At 40.9% G+C, this 23,653-nt stretch overlaps 1 protein-coding gene across 3 annotated transcripts; it reads right to left on the bottom strand.

Moving 5' to 3' along the window:
• Positions 1 to 978: 978 nt before the first annotated feature.
• GINM1 (glycoprotein integral membrane 1) lies at positions 979 to 23,653 on the bottom strand. Of its 3 annotated transcripts, none has more exons than XM_030316568.2 (8): positions 23,460 to 23,653; positions 17,882 to 17,941; positions 17,615 to 17,711; positions 9,612 to 9,763; positions 8,909 to 9,065; positions 7,985 to 8,118; positions 6,481 to 6,644; positions 979 to 1,676 (listed from the first exon to the last, which is right to left on the bottom strand). In XM_030316568.2, the coding sequence occupies exons 1-8, from the start codon at positions 23,577 to 23,579 to the stop codon at positions 1,565 to 1,567; spliced, it is 996 nt and encodes a 331-aa protein (XP_030172428.1). In that variant the 5' UTR covers positions 23,580 to 23,653; the 3' UTR covers positions 979 to 1,564. The 3 variants fall into 3 exon arrangements, with proteins under 3 accessions (XP_030172428.1, XP_030172429.1, XP_030172430.1); XM_030316569.1 differs by having other exon boundaries at positions 7,985 to 8,115; positions 23,460 to 23,618; XM_030316570.1 differs by lacking the exon at positions 979 to 1,676 and adding an exon at positions 2,716 to 2,903 and having other exon boundaries at positions 23,460 to 23,621.

The following is a 23,653-nucleotide window of genomic DNA, read 5'->3' as shown; positions in this document are numbered from 1 at the left end:
AGGGGTCCGACTTTGGCTCAGGTCATGATCTCGCAGTTTGTGAGTTCAAGCCCCGCATCGGGCTCTGTGCTGACAGCTCAGAGCCTGGAGCCTGCTTCGGATTCTGTGTCTCCCTCTCTCTCTCTGCCCCTTCCCCGCTTGTGCTTTCTCTCTCTCTCTCTCAAAAATAAATTAAAAAAAAAAAAAAAAAAAGACTGTCACACCATGGTCCCAGGTGTCACTGGTAAGGAGGCAAGGCAGGAGAGGGCTCTGCTAACTGCAAAGCCTACACTCTCCAATTGGCCACATAGCCTCCTACATTGTTCTCCTTAACTAGAGTCTATAAGCATCATGCTTAATGGATGCACTGGAGGTAGAGCTGGTAATTTCTAGCAACTCTGAGGAAGGACCTAAAGAGTTACTATAAGCTGGGTGACTTTAGGATCAAACTAAATTTAAATTGCATGCTATCACTTATTCTTCTATAACATGGAGAAAGTGTATTTCACAGGGCTGTTAGTCCTTATTAAAACCAGCTAGGCAAAAATGAAACCTCACTCCTTCACTCTGCCACCTGTCATCTTTCCCCCACACATACGTATCTAGCCTAAATCTAAGGTGGTTTTATTTTTTACCCCCTCTTCCCTAAGGTGGTTTTAAAAGCCAGTCACTACTTTCTTGAACAAAGTGTTTAAAATCATGGGTTGCAATAAAAGATAATAAACAATAGAAAACATCGAGCACATGGAGTAAAGGTATTATATATATCCTAGACATTATAAAATAGATGTCAATATGAGAGAAGTTTTTTTAAAAAGAGACCAAACACTGTTGAAGGGTAAACGGCACTAAGGACGACAAGAGCAAGGGCTCTAATTCCAGGATACTGATGGACTCATTAATGGACTTGAGCCTTGGTCTCAGCCAGTGTGTGAAAGGAGCTCTTACAAAGAAGTAATTCTTGCCTGGGAGGTGTTTTTATACCAAAACTCTATACTGTTTTCCTCAAAAAAAAGTTTATTTTAGAGTGAGAACATGTCACTACGATTTTTAAATCCTTGTGCATTCAAGGTTTAAGTAGTCTTGGTACAGGATACAGTCAAATCATGATACACTTCAGTGATTTTATACTGAGTCACATACTTAATATAAAGGCACATTTTACTGAATAAAAAAATAAGTGTTAAATCTTGAGCTTTTAAATTAGAATTTCATAAAGTGCTTTTCATAAAGTCTCATATATTATAGTAATTAAGTGGATATAATTTCCTTTACAAAGGCACCTTGAAAAGTATTGGCACATGGCATTTCGTCTTGCTCCCTTTTTTTTTTTTTGTAATTTGGTAGTTTCTTCACGTCTTCTCTTCCACTTCATTTAGGTTTTTCTTAATTCATCATCTGAATAGCCAGCCCTGTTAGAGACTAAGGTGAACTTTAACTTGTCACTTTAAAGGTCAAGTTTTAGGCAGTTTTAGGAGTTTAGCAATTTCCCTGGTGTATAAACTGATTCTTAATGATTTAAAGAAAATTCTATTCAAGTGGCAAATTTAGAGCCAAAAGACTAATTCAGAGTCCGCGATTTGATTTAAACACATGTTTTATCTTCAGGGTTTTTTGCTCTTTTCTCAGTATCATCTGGAAATAAGTTGATAGCTGTCACAGGTATAACATTTGCTTTATCCAATTGAAGAATTCCTCTGAAATATAAAAATCAAAATTAAACATTTCCCCGTCTACAGTTTGGTAGTAAGAGAGGCCTACTTTAAGGTTATAATGAAATATATACCCTGGGGTTAAGTGCTTTTGCTTCATTTTACTTAGTTTATAATAGTAGGACAAGCTCTGAGTCCAAAGTTTGCTTTAACCAAGCTGAGCGAACAGAAGGTGTAAGAGGAAGTTCCTTACTTACACTGTAAGTAGGGAAAGGACTGGGTAAGTACAGATCTCCAAGGCAGACAGAAGCCCAGATTTGCACAAGTTGGTCTAAAAGACCAGGCCCAAGCAGCTTTCTAACTGGTACTCACCACTGGGATGCAACCTTAGATAGATAGATAGATAGATAGATATTTATTTTTTAATGTTTATTTGTTTCTGAAGGAGAGAGAGACAGAGTGTGAGTGGGGGAGGGGCAGAGAGAGAGGGAGACACAGAATCCGAAGCAGGCTCCAGGCTCCGAGGCGTCAGCACAGAGCCCAGCGCAGGGCTTGAACTCACAAACTGCAAGATCATGACCTGAGCCGAAGTCGGACGCTCAACTGACTGAGCCACCCAGGCGCCCTGCAACCTTAGATATTTAGACAGCATTTTCCCTTTTTTCCCCAAAGTACCTGACCAGGGAGGAGATCTCTGGATTGTATCCAAGACCTCTTTTGCAAGTTCAGTGTTATCCTAATTGAGATGGCAACTGAAGTTAGTTATTTATGGAACTCATCAAGCTGATTCTAAAAGTTCACGAGGGAGAAACTGCAAGAATAGTTGTAACAATTTTTTTAAAAAGAACAATGGGGGGAAGAGACAGTTGCTGGTTTTATTTTTTTTTTATTTTTTTTTTAATTTTTTTTTTTTAACATTTATTTATTCTTGAGACAGAGAGAGAGCATGAACGGGGGAGGGGCAGAGAGAGAGGGAGACACAGAATCGGAAGCAGGCTCCAGGCTCTGAGCCATCAGCCCAGAGCCCGACGCGGGGCTCGAACTCACAGACCGCGAGATCGTGACCCGGGCTGAAGTCGGACGCTCAACCGACTGAGCCACCCAGGCGCCCCTGTTGCTGGTTTTATTAATGCAGTATAGGAATCAGAACTCTGCCGCTGGCACAGTGCTTGACAAAGCAGGAGAAATAAGGCTAATATGTGCAGGAATTTAGTTCATAATAAGGTAACATTCCGATTCAGTGGGCAAATTACAGCTGGAACAGTAGCCTCTCTGGAAAACAAAAAATCAGAATTCTGGCCTCATCTATACACAAGTGCTGGTAAAAAGAGTTTGAAGATGACACTTAAATAATTTTAAGAAGGGAAAAGGTCTACTTAAGAAAAATTTAAAACCCTTAAAAGCCACAAAGGACTTTGCTCTAACCCCAAACTTAAACTTTTTTCTTTTTCTTTTTTTTCTAAGGAGGCTTTACACCCAGGGCAGAGCCCGATCGGGCTTCAGCTCACGACCCCGAGATTAAGACCTGAGCTGAGATCAAGAATCAGACACTTAACTGAGCCACCCAGGAGCCCCCAAATTTAAAATTCTTGTATGATACTAGAATTGAGAGCAAAATTGCAGTCTGGGATTAAAAAAAAAAAAAAATGGAAAAGATACTATGTGTGTATAACAAACAAAGGAGCTCCAATATACTAATGATTACAAAAGGCAACACAACTGAAAAATGGACAAAGGCTATGAACAGGCATGTCACAGGAGAAAGAGCCAGCCAGCTGTCACAGAGATGCTAGACTCGGCCAGACCTGGGCTCGCAAGGATGCTAGTAAGAAGAAAATGCGAATTAATTAAAATGAGATTATATTTTTGTCCCCAGTGGCAAAAACAAAACATTGCTGTCAAGTGTTGGCAAGATATTAAATACATACATTCTTTGACCCAGTAAATTCACTTTGAGGAATCTATTCTACATTCAATACACACGTGCAAAGAGATGTATGTACATTTAAGATGTACACTAGGGCGTTACTGGAAATAACATGAACTTGGAAGTTCCTGGAGGGTCTAGTGGAGGAATGGTTAAGTTATGGCATATCCACACTGTAAAACACTGTGCAGCCATAAGGAGAATCAAGAAGCATATCTAAGTGTGGACAGGAAAAGACCTTAAGCCCACGTTCCCAGATGCAAAGGGAATCCTGGGGCGGCACTGCAGACTATTACAAAGTTTCACGATTTCATTTTGAGGGAGTTCACAGTTCCAACATTAGATTGTACTACACTGTCCTTTCTTTTTTTTTTTTTTTTTTTTTTTTTATGAAATTTATTGACAAATTGGTTTCCATACAACACCCAGTGCTCATCCCAAAAGGTGCCCTCCTCAATACCCATCACCCACCCTCCCCTCCCTCCCACCCCCCATCAACCCTCAGTTTGTTCTCAGTTTTTAACAGTCTCTTATGCTTTGGCTCTCTCCCACTCTAACCTCTTTTTTTTTTTTTTTTCCTTCCCCTCCCCCATGGGTTCCTGTTAAGTTTCTCAGGATCCACATAAGAGTGAAACCATATGGTATCTGTCTTTCTCTGTATGGCTTATTTCACTTAGCATTACACTCTCCAGTTCCATCCACGTTGCTACAAAGGGCCATATTTCATTTTTTCTCATTGCCACATAGTATTCCATTTACACTGTCCTTTCAATGCTGTCAGATCTTTGCCCAGTTGGACTTTGGCAGTTATTATGATAAAAAACAAATACTGTACAAAAGCTAGTGTTGAACAGGAAATAGGGTGGCAGTGTCCAGTCTAAGAGTTTTGTGCAGCGTCCTATAGGCGCATACATCCCATTTGAAAATGTAAGTTAAGAATTACATACATGCACATGTGTGTATGTAAATTAAGAATTAAATAAAAATTTTTAGAGTTTTCTTCTGGCCTAGATAGGGGCACCGGGAAAAGTTAGTGGCACACTAAGAGTGCTATGTAATAAGAAAGTTTAGGAACCTCTGTCTAGGAGAATAAACAATTATAATTACCTTAGCATATGTTTACATCAATACACAGAATTTGGATAAAAGATGCACAGTGATTCCCCCTAGTTACAAGAATTAAAGAACAGGGAAAAGCAGAGGTATTTTAACTGCTCTCTGTATTTCTGCATTGATGAAATCTTTTACTACTAGAAACTACCTTAGTACAACTGCCATTGATAAAAAGTCCACTTCAGGGGTGCCTGGGCGGCTCAGTCAGTTGAGTGTCTCCTTGGTTTTGGCTCAGGAAATGATCTCACATTGGTGAGTTCGAGCCCCATGTCAGGCTCTGTGATGACAGTGCAGAGTGTGCTTGGGATTCTCTCTCTCTCTCCAAATAAATAAACTTTAAAAAAAACCCAGTATACTGCAAATCTGGTTTTTAATTTACATTTTGTCTTTCCCACAGAGAAGCCCATAACAAAACATTTGGTAAAAGAACAATAAAAAAAAAACCCTGCAACACAGTTTTCTATGCAGGTTTGCGTAATAAAATTCAAAAAAAGTCCTGAGGTTCCTGGCAGTCAAAGGAAATAGAAAGAAACTACTAAGTTCCAGAATTTTCAGTTTTAGAAAGAAATGGGAAATGTGAATTCTTCAGGGGAAGCCAAACGAAAAGGTGGGAGGGGTACTAATATTTCTTTACTCTCTGCAGGCACTTTGCTTGCAATACGGCCTTTTAGCAACCCTCTTAAGGGAGGCATTAGTTCAATGTTACACATAAAGAAATGGTAGCTTTGAAGACCTTAACGACAAGCAAGTGGAGAAGTGAATGTTTAAATTGGGTCTTTTTTTCTGTAAATCCTATGGGCTTTCCAACATAGTACAATATAATTTAAGCCAAAAATTGTGGTCATCTCTAGTCTACTGAGATTGACTTCCACTAAGACGACTAAAATGACTATTTAACTTATTTTTCTTTCTTTCTTTTTTTTTTATTTAAGTAAACTCTCCCCCCCAACGTGGGGCTCCAACTCACCTCAAAATCAAGAGTTGCATGCTCCAACCGACTGAGCCAGCCAGGAGACCCTGACTGTTTAACTTGTAAAACTGCTAACAACAAATTCACTTTTAAATTTATAAAATAATTTCTTAAGGTTAAAAAAATCAAGCTGTACAGAAAGGGAAGAAGTGAAAGTCAGTCTCTCTGCCCCTGCTCTCATTCCCACTCACTAGAGATCACTTTGTCATCCCAGAAATGTTCTATGCACTTATATACATATAAACATAATACTTCTGTTTTACCCAAATGAAATCATACTGTTACGCAATGTTTTTCCCCACCTAATAGATTTTGGACTTTTCGCATCTCAGCTGCACAGAATCCCATTGTGCGTGTAAACCAGTAGTTAGTTTAGCCCCCGCAGGTAAACGGTTCGGAGCTTTCCTCTTCTGCTTTCTGTTGCAAGCAGTGCCGCACCAAATACCTTGCTAGTCTTCTAAAATCCACATCGTTTTAGATTGATACTTTGAGGTAGAAAGCACATAGTGAGGCCCGCATTTCATTTGTTCACCGAACACTGCATTTCCCATTAGGATACAGGTTTCCTTTCTCTCCCAGACTAAGTCCTTAGGGAGTAGCTGTCTTATTCACGTCTGAATCCCCAAGACCAGTGTCTTGTTCACAACAGATATCCAATAAGCGTCTTAATTTTGCTACAGTTGGAAGACGAGCTAAAAAAAGCCGACATTATTTTCCCTCCCACCTGTCTTATAGCCATCCATATATTTATATTTTCTACTTTAAAAAACAGTAAGTAATACAACTTGCTTTTTAATTAGTAAAAATACTAATGTTGTTTCAAAATAAGAAATACTTACTTGTATTCACAAACTGGGAAAAGCACCTTTAAGATGGTTATTACCACAGCTGCTCCTAGAATTCCAACCACCATGACGTTCAGAAACATAAAAAACACTGGAAAAACACTGCTCCAGAATCTACACAGATCTTTTCTGAACTTCTCCATCCACTGACACATCACCTAAAAAAGAAGTTTTGATTAGATAAGCCAAGTATCATCTGATCTCTATGAAACTTTAAAAATTATGTTCCAGTTTAGGGTGATGATAAAATTCTGTATTTTGATTGTGATGCTGGTTATATGGACATCTACCTTTATCAAAACTTATTTAACTGTATGTTTTAAATGGGTGCATTTTATTTTAAAAAGTATCTTGATAAAGTTGTTTACAGTTTTAAAAATTATGTTCTAGTAATACGGCACAGGAATGTTATTTTATTATTCTTTACAATTGTTTATACTATTGTATATAAATTCAGTGTAAGTAATTGCTATATGGTAAGAGGTTTGGTTAGTCTATGCAAAACAGACCAGAGGCAAAGATGTGTTCCTAATACTTGGAGAACAAGAGCAGGAAGAAAGACAAACATGTCAGTAGTCTTTGGCCCACGTGGGGAGTTCACCGTGCACAAAAACACAGTGACTCTGCTTAGAGTCAGAGTCGACACCAACGTGCGCGTGGATAGTGCGGGCTGCCTCGCTCTGAGGAAGGCAGGTACACAGGGTCAGGGTGCTGGCATGCGGGCAGCAAAAAGTGACCTGACTTTCCCAGCAACCCCAAATAAGCAATCTCAACCTTCAGCGGAAACTTCAAAGAAGTCTCTGGAATCCTTTGAGACTAATAACAGACCTTGCTCACTTAAGTAGAAATTATTTTGATTAAGACACCTAGTTCACACATCTGGAGAAGTCCAGATACTCGGTCTGAACCGTGCGTACATTCCCAGGCAGTTGTATAATGTCATCGGTAATACAGGAATACTTAATAGGTACAAATACACACTTGTGTTTGTACCCAGTTTATCTAATCTTGGTTAACAACTGCATGGTTCTACAGATTAAAGAAGGTGCCCCATTGTACAGATACAGCGGGGTTAGAGAAACCAGGAACTTGTCCAAGATCACACAACTCGTCAGCAGCAGAACCAAGATTCAGACCTATGCCACCTGATTCCTGGAGGACACTCTGAACCAAGTGTGCTCGGTCACCGTTCAAGATCCTGAGGGCACCACGCGTGTGCGTGCGTACGTGCGCGTGAGGTGGCAGTCACAGAATAAATGAGAATATGGGAATGACTCTGGATGTGAAAACTCCCCCCCCAAAGTGAAATCCAATGACTTCATAATCATGTAACTATATTGTTAAATGAAACTTAAAACAGGAATACCAAAAAATAAAATAACCATAAGCCCATTATTAACAATGTTTCATACTTCCAATCCTCATGGTTTCCACCTCCTCTGCAAGGCTGTTTTCTTCCAAAAATGCTTGTAATATAAAGAGAACCCCAAATACCTACCTTATACGTAGACGGAGGCTCTGCCCTGAGAGGAGTTTCAGGTAACTTGCCCGGTAAAGCATCTTCATCTACGGTGGTTTCCACATTCCTGATAAGATACTGGCTGGTGGTCTGCAATGAACTAACACTTTCTACTGAGGAGGAAGAGCCAAGTTACCAAAACGCCAGGTGCATGCTGGTGTCTCTCCTACTAGTTCTAACATTACTATTTCAAAAATATGTAGGACACTAAGAGTATGTATTTTGCCTTGGGAGAAAAAAAAATGACACTTGAATGTTCTGATTTAAATGCTGGACAGGAGCCATAAACTAAAACAGTTACAAGGAGCTATGCTAGTTACGATTCTATTATGCAGAAGGTCAAATCTCCAAAAAGTTCCATGTTTCAATGGGAAGAATGAATACTTCTTTCTCTAAATGAACCTAAACAGTATTCTTTTTTTAAAAAATGTTTATTTATTTTGAGAGAGAGAGTGAGAGTGAGCGCACAAGTGGAAGAGGGATAGAGAGAGAGAGAGAGGGAAAGAGAATCCCAAGCAGGCTCCATGCTGTCAATGCAGAGGTCAACATGGTGTTCGAACTCACAAACTGTGAGATCATGACCTGAGCCAAAACCAAGAGTCGGATGCTTAACCAACTGAGCCACCCAGGTGCCCCATAACCAATTTTCTTATTGTGTATTTTGTGATGACTGCCCAGAGTAGGAGTAGATAATTACCACAAAGTGTCGCTAAGCAGTCATCACTGATCACTTTTTTTTTCTCATCACTTTCTATTAAGACCCAAGATAGATTCCAACGTTCTTAAAGGGACATAAAACATTTCTGAAAGAAGCCTCCTTCCAAACATATTAACTACAATTCAAAAGCTACCCACTAAAAAATTAATTTCCTTAATGCTTTAAGTAACAGTCTTTTAAAGTACCTTTTTTGGAGAGGTTAGGAAGGGTAAATAAAATGTCACTGTCTCGGGAAAGAGAATACAGCATGCTTTCCTCCAAAGGTAGCGTATAGCTTGAATGTCTGAGTATTCCCTGGTTCTTAACTAAAATATCAATTTCAGTAACATCCTTTTGTTGAGCCTATGAAAGAAAACATAAACAGTTACTCTTCATTTTAAATAATGGCACAACCCCGTAAGCATCTAAAGCTAACTTTTCCTCCTTGATCTCTTTAACTAAAAAGCTTACCCTGTTCACAATCCCTCTGTATTCCCCTCACTTTCAGGCATTTAATTAGCAGCTTTAATCTGAGTGAGCACTCAGAATTACAACCTTGCTCTCCATTGTGTTTCATTTACTTAGACTTAGCCAGAGGAAAAGGCAGCAGAGCCATGAACCAAATTCAATCTTTTCATTTACTTTTCTGTTTACTAATGTTTATAATATCTTAAAGTGACATAAATATGTACAAATATGTTCAGTTTGTTAAAAAAAATTAATACTTCAGATGCTGAATAAATGCTAAACCAAGTAAAAGAAACTTCTAAACGATTTGCTACAGGCAACATTAGGGTACTATTCTTCCTTCTCAAGTCAGATATAAGTAATAAAATAATGGAACACAGGTATAATACCTAGCACAAATCTTTACAATTTAATTCCCAATTAAGAATCGGACTGTCTTACTTGTTTTCCATCGATCTCTACTACCTCTTCTTGAATGACAATTAGTTGCAAACTGGAACCAGACGTCATAGGCCACTCATGAACTAAAATCCTTACACTGACAATTCCAAAATATTCTTTTTCCTCCAAATTTTCCAGATTTTCATTCTTCACTATATAAAAAAAAGTAGTCACAGCTTTGAACAAAAATGCCACCAAACCTGTTACTGAATTTGATTATTTTGATGACATTTACGGGGAACAGGACAGTTGGATAACCGTTTCTTTGCCTTTCTTCATCTCTGACTTCACTGATGTTATAGAATTTATGAAAACAAAGACAACTTGGCAAATCCTCACCATGTTTACAGTCATTGGAAAAGGGAAAAGTGCTTGGTGGTCTTTAGACCACTACACTAGCAACATCACTCCTATTCTTTTACAGAGTTTGTCAAGGAGGAATGAATAAGACGTAACTACTTACAAAGCAGGTCAGAAGACACAGCCAATCCCATGTTTTAGTAAGGGAAGTATATCCATTCATCCACTCACTCATTCACAAAACCCAGGGATATAAGGGGCCTAAAGCAGTAAAGACACTGAGTTTTTTTCTCAATTCTTTCTCCAGTAAGTGACCTGTTGCTACCGGAAAGGGCAGGAATTGGGAGGAGGATGGGAAAGCCCTGTAATTACTCTCCACCCGTGGACGATGGGGTAGGATTAGCTACTGGCTATACTCCCCTCTAGCTAAGAGCCCCCCAGCCCACACCAGTGGAGGTGTGGTGTGACCACTGCAGCTGGTCTACAGAACCAGCAGATATCCTATTAAGGCAGAAAACACTACAGAAAATGATAAATCCATATAAATCCATGAAACTAGTGCAAAAGGAGCACTGAGTTGTTCAACTGTTGGTCCCTCAAATGTTACTGTATGAGGACTGTTAGACAAAAAAGGAACCAAGATGGATATTCTACATGCAAACCCAGCTGTTTAAATTGATTCAGTGCCTGTACAGGGCTATTCCCTTTATCTGGAACGTTCTCTACTATTCCCTCTCTCCTCATCCTTTTTTAATAAACTCCTACTTAGGTAGTTCTAGCTACTATATCCCTACATTGCTGAGTTCGTGCCTGTTTTTTTCTTTTTACTTTTTTTAATGTTTATTTTTGAGAGAAAGAGTGCATGTACATGTGTGCACCTGCGGGGCGAGGGGCATAGAGAGAGGGAGACTGAGAATCCAAAGCAGGCTCTGCACCATCAGCACTGAGCCCGATGCGAGGCTCAGACTCACAAACCATGAGATCATGACCTGAGCCAAAGTCAGACGCTCAACCAACTGAGCTCAACCAACCAAAAGTGCCCCTCATGCCTTTTTTTTTCTTTTTTTTTTAAAGCACTAACTTTCTTGCAGTGTAGCTCTTAGCTTATCAGCCTGTCTCCTTGACTAGGCAACGTTCCTTGACAGAATGCATTAAGTTTATTGTTCTATGGCTTTTGTTCAGTAGTGATTCCATCCAGAGTTATAAATACATAATTTAAAATAAATATGCCATCATAAGTTATCAATACTGTTCAGACACCTGGTCAAGTGGTTCTAAATCCTAACTCTGCATCAGAATCAACTAGAAAACAGTACAGACGCCAGAGCCTCTCCCCAATCTCAACACATCAAAATCTCTGGAAGGCACAGACTAACATTTCTAACTTTTTAAATAGCTACAGACATTTCCATTGAGAACCAAGTGACCTAACCTTTTAGTTCAGCCCAAGTGTTCACAAAACTGGTCCTCCTAGACTTTGCTGTTTCTGTGAATAAACTCACCCTTCTCCAAACCAGCAAAGACAAAAGTTACCAGGTTACATTTGATTTCTTCACCCTCATTCCCTGCGTCCAGTTAGTTGCTTCTTTCAGGCCATTCCGGGTCCAGATTCTCTTATATTTGTCCTTTCCATCCCTCCCTCCCTACCCAACCAATATGTAGTTCATGAACTACTTACTGTTATAATAGTTACTGAACTACTTGCTTCTTTAATCTCTCCCCCCTTAAACCATTCACACAACAGTGCCAGTGTTAATCTGCTACAACAGAGTTTTGATTACGCAGCCTCCTTGCTCAAATGCCTTCAGTGGCAACCTGTGACTTTTTTGGTAGTTCTCTGAATGTCCTTCTTCAGGCTCCTTATGGGGGCACTCGCTGCTCCCCCTCTCTCTGGTCTGCCTATCCTCCCTCGTATCCTCTAAGGCTCCTAACTGTAAAACTTCCCCGCTCTTGTGGTCCGTCTCAGTGTCTTCCCTGTTTGCCCATCGGTCTTGCTCACAAAACAGTAGGCTCCCTGTCAGCGTATCTGTACATCCAAAGGCTGGCGCTCTAGGGCACAAGAGATTCAATGGATGAGAAAATGCGGTCTTATAAATACATCAGAGTGGTGATTCTTCAGTCCCCAGTCTGGTAACTCTGCTGCAGGATAAAATTAAATTAAAAACAACAAAAGCCCTTGATATTCTGACTTTCCCTACTGTGGTAGGTAGCTTCCAAAAACGGCTCTTACTGACCCTTGACCCTGATAATTCACGTCCTTGTGTAATTCCCTCTTGCTAAGTGTGGGCTGGACCTAGTGACCTGTTTCTAACAGACAGAACACAGTAAAAGTGATGGAATGGCACATCTATGGTTGGATTATAAAGGCTGGGACTTCTTTCTTGCTAGTACTCTCTTGCTGACAGTCTCCCTTGTCCTCTCACCGATAAAGCCAGCCGCCATGTTGCGAGATGCCCTACAGAGGTCCACGTGTCAAGGGAATGAGGGAGCCCTCCAGCCAACCTCTTGTGAGGAACTGAGGCCTCAGTGTGACAATTCACAAGAACTAAGTCCTGTCAACACCCGGGAGGAGCTAGCAAGCAGATCTTCCCCAGTGGAACCCTGAGAGGACTGCGTCTTTAGGACAAAGCCAGAGGTCCCAGCTAAGCCAGGCTCGGATTCCTGACTTACAGGAACCATGAGATGATACTGTCACTAGCTACTAAGTTGAGGATTAAATTGTTACACAGCGATAACCAATACACCTACCAAAGAAGAATTATTTTTAAAATTTAAGGAAAGAAGACTTTTTGTTGAGGCTGTATTTAATGTTTTGAAGATTCTTACAACTGATAAGATGGGCATTTACTGCAGCTATCAACAAAACTCAGTGCAATGACTGGATGACCAGGAAGGTGGCTACAACACAGACGGCAGCCAGGTCACACTCCATAGCAAATTCAGTAACGGATATAACATCAACAGAATGATTATATAAGCCAGCGATAGCACTTCTTTTCCTAGCTATGAGGAATTAGCTTGTTGTTCACCAACTTTCTCACTGAGAGCTACTAGAAAAGATGTAACAACAACCACAAAAAAGAACACAAGGGGCACCTGGGTGGCTCAGTCAACTGAGTGAGCGTCTGACTTTGGCTCAGATCATGACCTCATGATTCATGAGTTGGGAGCCCCACATCGGGCTCACTGCTGTCAGCGTGGAGCACGCTTCGGGTCCTCTGTCCCCACCCTCCCTCCGCCTCTCCCCAACTCATGTGTGCGCACTCTCTCTCTCAAAAATAAAGAAACGTTAAAAAATAAAATAAAATAAACGCATACATCTACACTCAAAACCCAAATCTGTCCAGAGGCACCAGAGAGCTTTTAAAAAGACGGCCAGCACCCCCACAAGGCATTTGCTGATTGCCCAGCTGAACAGGTAGAGAAGCTGGAAAGCTCAATAGAAAGCAGTGACAGAGAAGTAAAGAGGCAGACGTCGGCAGTCTCACATAGAGGGGCATAAAATAAAGACTGTGGCTACAAAGGTATCCAGGACTTGTGACAAGATCTTAGAGAGAAGGGAGGCCCAGAAGTAAGCCAACATTCTGTGCAGTTTTCCCCACTGAAGCGTTTGCTGATTAGTAAGTCAGGCTTGGTTGAGAAACTGAGCACATACCTAAGACACTGAGAAGTTAAGCAGAACTTCTGACAGGCTCCTGACAGTAGGGAGTTTGGGACCCACAAAAGAAGGGCCCTCAGAAACACCCCAAGTTCTCACTTGGGACCTATGATGAGCTACATGTGAGGAGTAACAGTTAATGAGGAATAGACTAAGCCTTGCAAAGATAGGAATCCAGCCTTCAAACAGTCTAATCCTCGATTTAAAAATTAAGGTCCTCTGCCTCTTATTATCATGACTGCCAGGGGTTAAAGTAAATCCTCTTTGGAGTAAAATAATATTATCCAGAGCCTTTATAGCTTTTCCTACACAGTATCAAAAACAACAACACATATCGGAGAAGCATCAAGAGGAAAAAAACTGGTATCTAGAGGGCTCAGTCAGTGAAGCATCCCACTCTCGATTTCAGCTCCAGTCATGGTCTCACAGTTTGTGAGATGGAGTCCTGTATTGCACGCAGCCCACTTGGAGGATTCTCTGTCTCCCTCTCTCTCTGCCCTCCCCTGCTGGCGCGCTCTCTCTCAAAATAAATAAATAAACCTTTAAAAGAAAAAGAGCGGGGGGGGGGGCGGGGAATAAACAGATCCAGAGGGGCTCAAGAAGTTAGACTGAGCAGATGTGAACTTCAAAGTTACTGAAAGTAGGGGTGCCTGGCTGGCTCAGTCGGTAGAGCATGCAACACCTGATCCCGGGGTTGTGTTAGAGCCCCACATTGGGCGTAAGAGACTACTTAAAAAAAATAATAAAGAAATAAAGTTACTGAAAGTAATAGGTTCAAGAAAAGCTATGGTAAAATGGAGAATTTCACCAGACCAGTCTAAGCTATTACAATAAAAATTAAAATTAAAATTAAAAAAAAGAGGTGGCCCCATATCCGGGGCCCACATGGGAGATGCAGAAGAAGGAAGGAAGGAAGGACGGAAGGAAGGAAGAAGGTAGAAAGGAAGGAAGGAAATAAATGGAAATCCTAGAGGTAAAGTTTAGTAAACAAAATTAATTACACAGAGCTGACGAATTTGTGTGAGAGGAGGATGAAAAGAAAAAAACGAGAGAGAAAAAAAGTGTAAAATATATATGGAACCTTGTGAAAGTTTCACACATATGTGTAAATAAGAAGCAAGAAGAGAATAAAAAAGAGGATGCAGAAGTAGCACTCGTTGAAAAGATAACGGCCAAAAAATTTTCCCAAACTGACAAAAGATATCAAGTCACAGATTAAAGGTCTGCACACCTGGGCACATCACGGTAAGACTACTGAAAACCAAAGACTCAGAAAAAAATACCAAGGACAACGACAGAAAAGACCCATATTATCCACAACAGAGCAATGAGCCGGACACGGACTCAACAGAAACTACAGAAGTAAGAAGACCATGAAATCAGTCTTTAAAACACTAACTTATGAAGAACTAACCTATATTTCCATATCCAGTAAAAAGATCCTCTTAAAATGAAGGCAAAGTAAAGATGTTTTCAAACAATAGCTCACATCATTCACTGCTAACAACTCTGTGTTAAGGGGATTTCCTAATCCCCTCCTAAGGGGAGTTTTTTAGGCAAGAGGAAAGTGACCTCAGAGAGGAACACAGATAAGGAATGAAGAGCGATGGAAAAGGTAACCATTAAGGTAAAAATAAATGAGTACTGGACTCCACAAAATAATAAGAACAGTTATGCTGCATAATTATGGGTGTGCTGTATAATATTAGGGCTTAAGAACACAAAGAGTTGGAGCTCCTGGGTGGCTCAGTCAGTTGAGCATCTGACACTTGATTTTGGCTCAGGCCATGATCCCACGGTCACAGGATCGAGCCCCCGTGTCGGGCTCTTTGCTCAGCCTGGAGCCTGTTTAAGATTCTCTCTTTCTCTCCCTCTGCCCCTCTTCCCCACTTCTCTAAAATTAAAAAAAGAAAAGAAAAGAAAAGAAAAGAACACAAAGAGTTAAAATGTATGACAATAACAACACAAAATCAGTCAGAAAGGGAATAAATGGAGTTTATGTGTGCTAAGGTTCTTGTATTGTTTGGGAAGTGATAAAAATACTAGTTAGTTGATTTCAAGGGTAACCATTAAAAGAATAGTAAAATAACATAAAAACCAGTAAGAAAGAGGGAAATGATGAAACAAAAAATAAATAACCTGGAAGAGGACCTAAGGAGAAGAAAAAGGAACAGAAAACAGGTAGGACACAAATAGGAAACAAGTAATTAAGATGAAAGATTTAAATCCAAATATATTCGTTATTACATTAATGTAAATAAATTAAAATCCCAATTAAAAGACAAATTGACAGACTGATTTAAAAAAAAAAAAACAATATATGCTGCTTATAAGAGATTCACCTTAATTACAAGGACCCAGAAAGACTGAAAGAAAATGGAAAGATACCACACAACAATCCACCTCCCTCCTACCCACCAGGCCAAAAAGCAATTATTGTTAAAATAATAGAGGTACTGCTGATTTTAAAGCAAAAATGTCACTAGAGATAAAGAACATATTATAATGATAAAAAAGTCAATCTAAAGAAAGACATAACAGTTCTAAATCTGTATGAATTTAGTAATACTGTGCCAAAATATAGAAAAGCAATAATTAACAAAGCTGAGACAACAAAGCTACATAGTGGAGATTTAACATACCATTCTCAGTAAATGACAAAACAAGCGAACAAACAAAAAACTCAGCAATTCCACAACAGATTGAACAATATGAATAGCCAAATTTTACCTGACATATATAGATCACATCCAAGTAATTATGTACTGTACTTCCTTTTTTTTTTAATGTTGTAACGTTTATTTATTTTTGAGAGAGACAGAAAAGCGTGTGTGCAAGCAGGAGAGGTGCAGAGAGGGGGGACAGAGGATGTGAAGTGGGCTCCTGCAGTGAGCCTGACGCAGAGTTCAAACTCATGAACCATGAGATCACGACTGAGTCGAAGCTGGACGCTTAACCGACTGAGCCACCCCAGGTGCCCCGATGTACTTTCTTTTAAAGGACACATGGACATCACCATTTACTAACACTGACCATCTGCCAAGCCACAAAGCAAGTCTCTAATTTCAAAGGGTTAAAATTATACACAGCATAGGGGTGCCTGGGTGGCTTAGTTGACTGAGGCTCTTGATTTTGGCTCAGATCATGATCTCAGGATTTGTGAGATCGACCCCACATTGGGCTCCATGCTGAGTGTGGAGCCTGCTTGGAGTTCTCGCTCTTCCTCTCCTTCTGCGCTGCTCGCACATACACACACACTCTCTTTCTCTCTCTAAAAATAAATAAATAAACATTAAAAAAAATTATACACAGTATGCCTCTAATGATAGAGGTGGAAACAGTAAAAACAAAAGTTCCAAAATGTTTGGAAATTAAGTACTATAACTTCTAAATGGACCACAGGACAAGGGGATATCACAACAAATAATTTGAAAATACTACGAATTGCACAAAGTACATGATAAATCAAGTGCAGAATACAATTGTTTAGAGAAAAATTTACTGCTCTAAATGCATATATTAAAACAGGTAGTAATGCTATCCATATTTCTCATATTCTTTATTTCCTTCAAACACTATGGTACAATGTGACATATTTGCTTGTCTTTGAACAACTCAAGATTTCAAAAGGTTAAAAAGAAAAATGTTATCTGGACTTAAGGGCAGAAGAAACAGAAAAGGAAAGCATCAGACCAACAACATTATTTTTCTCTTTACTTTTTATATCTGTGATAAGCACTCCTCCAAGATTTTGCCTCTTACTTGTAAATCTCCACTTATGAATTTCCTGCACATCCTTACATGGATATCAACCTACCAGAAATGCAGCTCCAATCAATGCCCACCTCACGAAAAAGAAATGTGAATATGCCAAGAATAACCAATATAAAGTAGGATTTGAATTTTAAACACATTAGTATTACTATATACTCCAATAATGACATATATTATTAATTTAAAATGGAAATACGTCAAAGAACTGTGTTTCACAAATCTAATATTACTAAAAGCAGAGCAATTATGGAAATAATTTAGTAGTACTCACCTATCCAAGTCTGACAGCTTATTCGGGTTACACCACTATTGACAGGCAAGTCATTTACATATACCTGTCCACTCTCGTAGGTTATGTTAAGAATAACCTTAAAATAAAGCAGCATATACATTAATTCCAATTGTTTATAAATGATGACAAAATCTTCATGTAAAAAATACATGATCTAACTGAACTAGATGTGTAGGCAAAAATAACATAGGCTGCCTAATACTTAGCTAAGTGACATATTAAAATCATAATCAAAAGGAGACAAACCTGTTCTGTAGATACAGCCCCATCATCTTTCAGGGTAGTTACATTAATTCTGAGGCTGTCCTGCAAAATATATATATATATAAATTGGATAGGTGAAATTGCACTTCACAGAATGGGAATAACTCAGTTCTTTTTCTTTTCCCTTCAATTACATTTATTGTATAATCACTTATAACATCGACATTTTGTAAAACCCAGCATTTTTCACAGGACTTTTTGTGCCCTTATTCACAATTCCAACTTTTCATAATCTGTATTTATTCCACTTAACTATGAAATATATCACATTTAACAGCCTATAACATGCAAATGTAAAGTTTAAAAGAAAAGATTAACACTCATATCCCTACCACCTAGGTTAAAAACTAGAATACTGTCCACACCTTAGAAGTCACCCCCTTTCTACCACGTTCCCTTATCCTCAGAAGGAATCCCTGGGTTGTCTTCCAGATTAATCTCTCTCTCTCTCTTTTTTTTTTTTTAGAGAGAGAATGAGAGGGAGAGTGAGCTCACGAGAGGTGGGGGAGGAGGGCAGAGGGGGACAGAGAATCTCCGCGCTGAACATGGTGCCTGACATAGGGCTCCATGACCTGAGCAGAAATCAAGAGTACTGACTGAGCCACCCAGGTGCCTCTTTTGCTTTTCTTTATAGTTTTACTGTCTCTCTCTCTCTAAACAACATATTGTTTAGTTTCACCTGTTTCTGAGCTTTATGTAAGTGGAACAATTTTATATGTATTCTTCTGGAACTTCTCTTATTTACAACTGTTGATGCATGCAGCTGTGGACATTTATTTACAGTACTGCATAAAAAGCCCATCAAATGATTACCAATTTACTTATTTGTTCTACTATCAATGGACATTTGAATTGTTTCCAACTTTTTTATTTGCATAAACAAAACTGCTCTAACTCTTCTTAAATGTGTCACCTAGTGCCCATGGACAAGTATGTACTGTGCAAAATCAGTTTTAGTACCTCTCAAGGCATGCTCAAAAGCAGTTATTCAAGTATTTGCTTCTTTACTTTCATTTTTTTAATATTTTAATTTTTTATGTTTTTACTTATTTCTGAGAGAGACAGAGTGTAAGCGGGGGAGGGGCAGAGAGAGAGGGAAACACAGAATCCAAAGCAGGCTCCAGGCCCCAAGCTGTCAGCACAGAGCCCAACATGGGGCTCGAACTCACGAACTGTGACATCATGACCTGAGTCTAAGACGCTTAACTGAGCCACCCAGGTGCCCCAAGTTTATTTATTTTTTAAAGTTTATTTGTTTTGAGAGAGAGAGAGAGAGAGAGAGAGCGTGAGCAGAGAGAGAGGGAGAGAGAATCCCAAGCAGGCTCTGCATCATCAGTGCAGAGCCTGATACGGGGCTTGAACTCACTAACTGCAAGATCATGACCTGAGCCGAAATCGAAAGTCAGATGCTCAACTGACTGAGCCACCCAGGTGCCCCAAATATTTAAGTTTATTAATGACATGCTTTCTATAGAGAAGAAAGCAGTATTTTAAGAAATATTCACCAATACTCAAAGGTGCAAGTTGTCATTTGTAAAACAAATCCTTCCCCTAATTTTTTCACAGATAGATGCTGTTATTCTAGAATAAAAAATATTTTTCATGGGGTATTCTTAACTTTGAAAATTGTTCATAAACAAAATAATATACAAGTGAATCTCTTGGCACTGTGACTGCTTCCAATACTTTATATATCTCCAACAAATGAGAGAATGAAACTGAAATGATTGTATGAGGTTGAGGTGATTCTACTCAAAGAACAGGGTTCTAACATGTAAAGCCTATACCGTACATTTAGGCTCACTCTGGTATACCTGCCAACTTATATTGGGGCATATGAAACTTCAGAACGAGCCTGGCTTTCTCCTGGCCCACCCTTATCTAGAACTAAGCATGAGCTAGAACCAATACATTCATCTTTAGAACAAACCAACACTCAGTAAGTCATCAAACTGGTGGTATATTTTTTGGCGTCCTAATTCCAGCCAAGAATTCTTTTCAAAATAGAGGATCCATTGATTATGGACTATTGTTTCTTCTAACAGCCCAGAGAAAACCCTCCAATGATGGTATTCTAAGAAACCTTTTTATAGCTTCTGCCTTTCAGCAGTGAACATACACTGTATTACTAGTAATTTACTGCACTTACATGTATCACCTGCCTAGCAAAATCTGGGGTTTGTAAAAGACAACTAACAGATACTATCATGCTGTATGTTGCAGAGAACCAAAGTCAATTAAGCTTTTTGGTCTTCCTGAATGATCTCATTTCAGAAGAGATTCTAATCCCTTACTACCTCCTGGGCCCAAGTTTAGAGATAGGTCATATTTCTTGCTCTTCCTGAGAGCCTCTAACTGAACTGGAAGTTCAAGCTTGTGAATCAAGGTGGTGGATGCTTAAAAAGTGGGTGGCAGAACTGAAGTTTCTACCCACCCATTTTCAACGTTTTTTTTTTATTTTTTTTTATTTTTTTTTTATTTTTGGGACAGAGAGAGACAGAGCATGAACGGGGGAGGGGCAGAGAGAGAGGGAGACACAGAATCGGAAACAGGCTCCAGGCTCCGAGCCATCAGCCCAGAGCCTGACGCGGGGCTCGAACTCACGGACCGCGAGATCGTGACCTGGCTGAAGTCGGACGCTTAACCGACTGCGCCACCCAGGCGCCCCCCCACCCATTTTCAATTCTTCCTCTAATTCCTTCACTCACAACATGCCCAGCTGGTACACAATGGCATCCTAAGGACATCCTAAGGCTTAAAATAAATGAATTAATTCTGAGGGAAATACATGAAATAAATATTTACACATATAAGAAAATAAGTGCAGGGGCGCCTGGGTGGCTCAGGCAGTTGGGCGTCCAGCTTTGGCTCAGCTCAGGTCATGATCTCACAGTTCATGAGTTTGAGCCCTGTGTCGGCTCTGACGCTAACAGCTTGGAGCCTGGAGCCTGCTTCGGATTCTGTCTTCCTCTCTCTCTGCCCCTTCCCCGCTCACACTTTCTCTGTCTCAAAAATAAACGGTAAAAAAACATTTTTTTTTTTCCAACGTTTATTTATTTTTAGGACAGAGAGAGACAGAGCATGAATGGGGGAGGGGCAGAGAGAGAGGGAGACACAGAATCGGAAACAGGCCCCAGGCTCTGAGCCATCAGCCCAGAGCCCCACGCGGGGCTCGAACTCACGGACCGCGAGATCGTGACCTGGCTGAAGTCGGACGCTCAACCGACTGCGCCACCCAGGCGCCCCTAAAAAAAACATTTTTTTTTTTAAAAGTGTCCTCTGGATGCCTCTCTTTGGTGACTAAGTTATTTTAATATTAGAAGAACGTACTATAAAAATTTGTATTATTTTACAACCTGGGTAGCCTCAACTTCCAACAACTCATATGTAAACAAAACAGAACATGCTTATAATCCGGTAGATCTGAGCCACTGAAGGGCTATAGAGAGAATTTTCCTCACTTCAATCAGTTTTCTTACATTCAGATCAGGTTGGCTACAAAAATGAATAGATGAGCAGATATGTCATAAAGCAAATCGAGGGAGGCCTGGGTGGCTCAGTAGGTTAAGCACGGGACTCTTGATTTCAGCTCAGGTCATGATCTCACAGTTTGTGGGACTGAGACCCGCGACGGGCAGTGCCCTAACAGGGCAGATCCCGCTTGGGATTGTCTCCCTCTCTCTCTGCCTCTCCTCCGCACGCACATGCTCTTTCTCTTGCAAAATAAACAAACATTAAAAAAAATAATAAAGTAAGTATAGTGAAACATTAATAGCAGTCTAACTTTGCACTATTCAATATGGTACCCACTAACCACATGTGGCTGTTTACATTTAAATTAACTAAAAGTTTTAAAACTCAGTTCCTCAATCATCCTGGTCAGCCACATTTCAAACGCTCATTAACAGTAGTCTTGTGACTACTGTAATGCAGAGAGCAGAGAAACGCCATCACTATACAGTGGTCTACGGGACTGCACTTATCTAACGTGGTGACCACTGTAAAATTCTTTCAAATGTTCTGTGCATTTGAAAATTTTCACAATGCAATGTTGAAGAAGTTAGATCAAGAGGCTTCAGCTTCCCATATAAACATTTCCAAGGAATGAGATTCTCCCTGTCGCTGCTCAGCATTCTTTCATCTGTGAAATTCTGAGTATAGATCTGGACTTTCCAAAAGTGGAAGGCGGGCATAAAAAGGAAGAACTGAAATGATGAATTCACTAAGCCCACAGTGCAGTGTACTTTCAGCTCGCAGTCAAAATGCATTTTTCTCGAACTATAGGGACTTAAATGTCTTTTGGGTTTACAAGTGATTATGATGAATCTTTAAAATTTGGAAAATAATGTATTACTGGCACTTTAGGAATCATTTCATTTGTACTTGGTCTCTTGGTGCTTGCCAGTCACATTCACATTTTGACCAGCTGCAACTGTGGTCCACATACAATTTCAAATACAAGTGGTTCTTAGGGCTTGCATTGTTGTGGCTTCTTGAAAGGCCCCAGCAGAACTGAAACTGAGATATGCTCTTTATTTTTGTTCCCAGGGAGAGTAATGTCATTAAAAAAATTTTTTTAAAAAGTGACGTTTATGGTGTAAGTCACCCGTGGATGTGGAGTATTCAAGTCCCGACCAGTAAGAAAAGGCATACCTATATTCTTTCTTTTCATTTAGGGATAACTCGCATTTCAAAATCTTCAAACTTTTCCCAACCATACATGCAATCGATGAATGGCAAATACTGGTTTAATTCAGCAGGACTCCCCGGCAAAAACGGAAGAACCAGCCACCCTCTAGTACAAGGATGCAGCGGTTCTCCAACTTTTAGCTGGCCTCAGGTTCACCTGGAGGGCTTGCTGACTTAAACTGTTGGGCCTCACCCCCAGAGCATCGGATTAGTGCGTTTCCAGCAGTTTCCCAGGGGATGCTGGTGCGGCCGGTCCTGCCACGCTCAAAGATCCACGCCTCCTAACACCCACCAAAGGGACGACGTCAGGTTAAGAGTCGGGTCTTCAGCCCTTCTCCTCCCGCCCCGTCGACCCGGCGTAGGCGCACCCAGGGGCCCTGCCCGCCGGGGGAAGGCAGTCCTTCCCGCCGGGGCAGACAGGTGGCCTGGAATCGTTCCTGTTCCCTCACCGAGCCACTTCTACATTTCCCGTGCACATAAGGCAGAAACACCGCCTTGCACCAGTGCCCGCTCTACCCCAGGAAGGCGCCATTACAAAAGGCTGAGAGCACTTGTGATCGGGTACTTTCGATGGCAAAACCCCCTCAGGCTGGCAACAGTTGGGGCTGCTGTAGGAATCCCTAAGTTTCGCTGCACAAGGCTTAACCACACATTAAAGGGCCCTCTTCGCTCTCTCGCTTCCTCCCAGGCCGCCCCCATTTCCTTGGGGGCTTCTCCCCACTACTCTCTTGGACGCCCGGACCCCCGCCCCTGGCCCGTCGGGCGGTGGTAAGAGGCATCGACGAGGACGCCGCAATCCCACGGCTCTGGCCCGCGCCTCGCCAGAGGGTCCGGGCGGAGGAGCGGCCGAGTCGCGCCCGCCCTGCCCTACCTTCGGGGCTCGGGGCGGCAGGGGCAGCTCATGGGTAACGGTCATCAGCCACCCGGCGGCCGGCAGCGCCGCGAGCAGGAGCAGCCGGAGGGCAAACGGCGCGGGTGGAAAGCCCTCCATCTTGGACAGGCCAGCTGCGGTGGACAGCCGGGAGCTGAGGGCCGAGCCAGCCCGAAGGGCGGGGACGGGGCAAG

The sequence above is a fragment of the Lynx canadensis genome, chromosome B2 (assembly GCF_007474595.2).
Source record: "Lynx canadensis isolate LIC74 chromosome B2, mLynCan4.pri.v2, whole genome shotgun sequence".
In the NCBI taxonomy this organism is placed as follows: Eukaryota; Metazoa; Chordata; class Mammalia; order Carnivora; family Felidae; genus Lynx; species Lynx canadensis.
Note: the sequence above shows the minus strand (reverse complement) of the source record. Positions and strands in the feature narration are given on the sequence as shown.